Source organism: Alexandromys fortis, unplaced genomic scaffold (assembly GCF_014885135.2).
Source record: "Alexandromys fortis isolate MF-2015 unplaced genomic scaffold, M_Fortis_MF-2015_v1.1 scaffold_84, whole genome shotgun sequence".
Classification (NCBI taxonomy): Eukaryota; Metazoa; Chordata; class Mammalia; order Rodentia; family Cricetidae; genus Alexandromys; species Alexandromys fortis.
Window position 1 is genome coordinate 3,131,897 of NW_026068017.1, and position 5,424 is coordinate 3,137,320.

At 48.6% G+C, this 5,424-nt stretch overlaps 1 protein-coding gene across 1 annotated transcript in view; it reads left to right on the forward strand.

The window, feature by feature from the left end:
* Nucleotides 1–5,105, forward strand: part of Scimp (SLP adaptor and CSK interacting membrane protein) — a 26,193-nt gene extending 21,088 nt beyond the window's left edge. Inside the window, 1 exon segment of the mRNA XM_050162610.1 lies at nucleotides 2,314–5,105. Within this exon segment, the coding sequence (XP_050018567.1) occupies nucleotides 2,314–2,519 (206 nt within the window). The 3' untranslated portion in view covers nucleotides 2,520–5,105.
* Nucleotides 5,106–5,424: the final 319 nt, after the last annotated feature.

Sequence of the window (5,424 nt, forward strand, 5' to 3'; positions counted from 1 at the left end):
GAACGTATGGAGCTCTTGTCTAGCTTACTAACGAGATACTACAGGCTGGGCGGCTTCAACAGTGGGCAACTATTTTCTCACGGTTGTGGAATCTGGGACTCTGAGATAAAGGCCTTAACTACTTGGGTATCTAGGGAGGGTTCTTCCTGTTGCAGACTGTGGCTTTTGTTTTTAACGTGTGTGTGTGTGTGTGTGTGTGTGTGTGTGTGTGTGTGTGTGTACAGGTGTAAAGAATGAATGATATACGTGTGACAGTCAGGGGACAACAACCCTCAGCTGTGGTTCCTGGGCACCACACACCTCTTTTAGAAAAGTCTTGCAGTCAGGCAGTGGTGACCAAACCTTTAGTTCCAGCACTCAGGAGGCAGAGGCAGAGGGGTCTCTGTGAGTTCGAGGCCAACCTGGTCTACAGAAAGAGTTCTGGGCCAGCCAGGGCTATACAGGGAAACCCTGTCACAAAAGACCAAATCTTTCATTGACTAGAATTCACCAAGCAGATGAGGTGGGCAAGCCCGTGAGTCCCAGGGATCTGTCCTGCCCTGGGATTACAGCTGTGCGCCACCCTGACCACCACACAAATAGACAGAGAGACAGACAGCCATGGGTTCTGAGGATCAACCTTGGGTCCTCATGCTTGCAAGGCAAGTACTTTGCAGACTGAACTGTCTCCCCAGTCCCTTTTAGCGTTTCGTTTTGTTTTTTGATGCAGGGTCTCACGTAGCCCAGGTTTATCTTAAACTCCCTTAGCAGCCAAGGATTACCTTGAACTCCTCCTTCTGCCTTCATTTCCCAAGTGTTATGATTACAAGTGAGCCGGCAGTGATACGCACGCCTTTAATCCCAGCACTCAGGAAATAGAGGCAGCTGGATCTCTGTGAGTTTGAGGCCAGCCTGGTCTACAAGAGCTAGTTCCAAGACAGAGAACAAAGCTACAGAGAAACCCTGTTTTAAAAACCAATAAATAAATAAATAAAAATGATTACAGGTGAGCCTCACCATTCCTGAATGTTTCCTGGTTCCCTTGACTGGCTCCCTGCTAGACATGACCTCATTTAAGTCCGCATAGCTCTGTGAGACTGAAGGCTATCATTGCTCCTTGGACAGAGGACAATACTGAGACCCAGAGAAGTTAAGTGACTTACCCATGATCACCAAACTAACTGACCTCTGGAATCTAAACATGAACTCATTTTATAGGAAATGGAATGGCAATGGTTTTTCAGTGTCCTTGGAGGAAGATAAGATTATTGTGCAGGCAAATCTGATTCTCACTGTAGGTGCAGCTAGGCTATTAGTGTGTTAATCCATTTTCTGTTACTGCGACAAAATACTCCAGGCTGGGTAGCTTTCCTAAAGAGAGGCTTATTTTGTTAGCAGCATGGGTGGGAGTGTCCACACAGTACAGCATGGCATTGGAAAGCTACTTCACATGACAAACATGGCATCATGGCCGTGGCCCATGTGACAGTGGGAAGTCACATGGTAGGACAGAGTAGAGAGCAAAGAGAAGGACCCATACCACTTCTAACTAGGCTCTATCTCTTAAAACAAAAATACCATTTTTCCTTATTTTAGTTTTATGTTCATATGTGTTTGAGTGTCTGCCCACATGTGTACCGTGTCCAGAGTCCATAAGAGGGCACAGGGTCTCCTGGGGCTGGAGTTAGGGGTGGATGTGAACCACCTGATATAGTTGCTGGGAACTGAACTCAGGACCTCTGCAAAGCAGTAGGAACTGTTAATGGCTGAGCTCGCCCTCACACACACACCACATTGGTGACCAAGTCCCCACGCACAAGCCTCAGGAGAATCATCCTCAAGCCACAGATGAAAGTGGCAAGCCTTCTCGTTCCTGCTGTGGACTCATTCTGCAGTGATTCTATCTTTGAAAACAACCCACACACACATACACACCCCATTTCCTTCCTTCTTAGGGGGCAGATTTGCATGTAAGCAATGGCAAAGGGTTCTGGGGAGCAGCCTAGGGTGTGGGGAGGGATGCAGCAACAAGCTCATCAAATCCTTGTGATCTGAGATCTGTGGACACAACTGAGGTCACCTAGCAACAGGCTGTGGTCTGTTTCCTAAGCGTTTGCATCATAGCTCCCTGGATGTGAGGCTCTGAAAGCAGAGAGGTGGGAGGCAGGAGGGCCGCCCGGCATTTGCCAGTCATGCACTTGGGCGATCCTGAGATGTGTGTCATGTCTGTGACTGGTTTCCATTTGTGAAATGGGGAACTGGCCTTCCAGGAAGTGGGAAGGTCTGTAACAGGCTCAAAGCTCAGAGGACTTGCATTGTAATGACCCCGTTTCTGCGCTTTAGCCCCACAGGAAGTGCCAAGTCAGCCACTAGCTTGGTACTCATCAGTGAGGAAAGATAGAAACAAGAAGGTCTTTTCCATCTCGGGCTCCGAAAACGACTACGAAGATGTTGAGATCCCAGCAGGCGCCGAAAACCAGCAATCTAAAACAACCATGCCTTCTTGGCAAGCTGAAAAGGGCTTACACAGCTCATTTTAGAATAATCTAGAATGGCTGGACTGTAACACAGGCACTTCCCAAACCCCAGAGGAAGCCACCTACATAGGAGCTACCGCAGAGGACAGGACAGTTTGACGTTCCCGATGATGCTCCATGCGCCCTGCTGCTCCACACGCCCTGCTGCTCCAGATGTTCATGTTGTTTCTGATACTCCAGAAGCTCTGGCCTGAGACTCAGAGGTCTAGCCCTTGCACTTCTCTGGAGGCTGTTTCCTTAGTGTGGGCCACTGGGCCTGTGAGCATTGACTCATTTTTCCACATCCCCTTTTGTTCCCTTGGTAAATGTGGGTCTGAGGGATCTTAAGTCTTGGTATTTGAGTGTGTGGAACCTCCCTATCTAGACCATGGCTTGGATGCCTGCCTCCCTCCTTGCAGGCCCTGTCCACTCCCGCACCTCTTAGAGGCTGTGGCTTGTCATTATAGCTGAGGGTTCTTGGGGTACACAGGTCACCACACCCTGAGAGTCTGGAAGGAAAGGAAGTGTGTTTTGTTCTTGTGAAGCCACCCCACCCACTCTCACTCCAACACCCAGTACCTTCACAGAATGTGGACCAAATTCATCAAAGAGAATCGAGTTCTTACAGAAGCTTATTTCATGTGCTCCTGGACAGTATTTTTAACAGTCCACAAAGGACACAAATGGCCTTCTGACTTCCGCCTCCAGCTCTGCTGGCGGCGCCAGGAAAAGAAGGCTTCCCCAAAGTCTTCAGACAGCACCAGCCGGAAGCAGCTTATTCAAGATGAGAGTTCAGGGCTTAGCATCCTTTCTGTAACTTATTACAACTCTTAGTCCATATTGCTGTCCCTTCCATCCCTACCTTTCCTGGGGTGTTATCTCTCACCTTCCTCCAAGCGTTCCCGAGTGACGTCACCACCATCCGCAGGACTCAGAGCCTCCTCCTCTGCCCTAAGGACTCCCCACTGCAGGCCCCAGCTGAGCACCCTCTACAGTTCCAGGCTGCATAGCCTGCAGCTACGTCCGTCTGATTATCCCACAGGACCCTCAAGTCCAGCACATTCCATGGAGACGTACTCCCAGGCCCAGGCTTCTTGTGCTGGGTAACTTTCCCCATGGCTGAGGGCAGAAATCAGCATCTTTTTTCACATCCTTTATTGCCAGCGATCCCCACTTCCTGTGGACTACGCTGTTCCTTCACCACTCTGAGGTCAGCCATGGCCAGCACTTCCCAAAGAGAACTCTAAGAGCCTCTATTCAGTACCCTGCCTCTGGTGTCTCACACTCCAAAACCCTGTTTGGCAGCTGGTGATTTTCTTAAGTAAACATTCCCTCTTAAACACCTCACAAGATTCGTCAGGACTTTGTTATCTTTTTGCTCACCACCTCCTTGCAACCTCCACCCTGCCCAGTGTATTTCCTTCATTTGAAAATACCTTTGCTAGCTGGGCGGTGGTGGCGCACGCCTTTAATCCCAGCACTCGGGAGGCAGAGGCAGGTGGATCTCTGTGAGTTTGAGGCCAGCCTGGTCTACAGAGTGAGTTACACAAAGAAACCCTGTCTTGAAAAACCAAAAAAAAAAAAAAAAAAAAAAAAGAAAGGAAGGAAGAAAGAAAGAAAATACCTTTGCTACAGTCTCCCTTGCCCCTACTCTACGTGATATTCCTCCCCACCTTTGCTTCTTAAGCACCACTCCATCCTCACCATGCAACATGTGGGCACTGCGCCATCCTCCTCACTGTCCCGGGTGTAGTGGTGGCCTTCATAGGTGTTTCCCCTCGAAACTCTGGCGTCTGTAAAGGTCTGCTCAGGGGTCTTGCATTTCCATTGGACCAAAGGTGACGTCAGAGAAGGGTGGGCTTTCTCTCCATTGTTTTCCCTGTTCCTAGCACACCGCAGATGGTCAATGAGTATGTCCAACGGTCAACTGGATGATGAATTAACTCCTGCAGGTTTCCATGATTCTTTGGCCCTAGGTGAGGTTTCCTTCATACATGATTGGACACTCTGTTCTTCCTATTCTGGGGGCTTGTCGTGGTTTAAAACGTAAAGGGTCCCCCATGGGCTTACATGTTGAGTATTTGTTCCCCAGCTGGGGGTGCTATTTTGGGAGGGTCTGGCAGTGTTAGGGGGTGAGGGCTAGCTGAAGTAAATGGTGGTTTTCAGGGTTGTATTATCAAGGACTGAGTTCTGTTGGGGCCCCCTCTTGTCTGTTTCTCTCGGGCCTTCTACTTCCGGTTACCCTATAGTGAAGCAGCCTCTTCTGCCTGCTTACACATCATGCCATTCGCCTCACAACAGGCCTAGAAACGCAAGCCGGGTGACCATGTTCTGAACGCTCTAAAATCACAAACCAAAAGAAATCCTTTCTCCTCTAAGTTGTCCCCTCAAGTCTCTGGGTCACGGCGATGTGCAAGCGACCAATCCAAGGCTCCTTAGGGTAGGACTTGTGAGGAGAATTTCTGTTTTCCCAGTGTCTAGAGCAAATCCTGGCACGTAGAAAGCACTTCAAAAATATATTTTTTGAATGTTGAACACACAGGGAGATGTAGCAAACAGCTTAATTGCCAACAAAAATAAAATAAAAATTTTGGACATCTATAATTTTGTTGAGACTTTGAGCTGGGTACGTGTCATAAGTCTGTTTTCTACTGCCAGTTTGGATGACAGAATTAAATATATTAAGGCCTCGGAGGACTCGGTGTGTATCCCAGCCCTGCAGGATAGCCTGAGCCACTGACTTAGAGGAGTCTAGAAACCAGAAGACATTCACTGCATCCGAGTTCACCACCTACGGGTACTGAGATGCTGCTGCCTTGTCGTTTTGAAGCAACTCCTCATCGGCCACCTTGGTGGTTTTAGAAACTTAAGCTACAAATCGCAGAACCACAGTTCTTTCCTTTTTGTAAATTATACTTATGTGTAATGG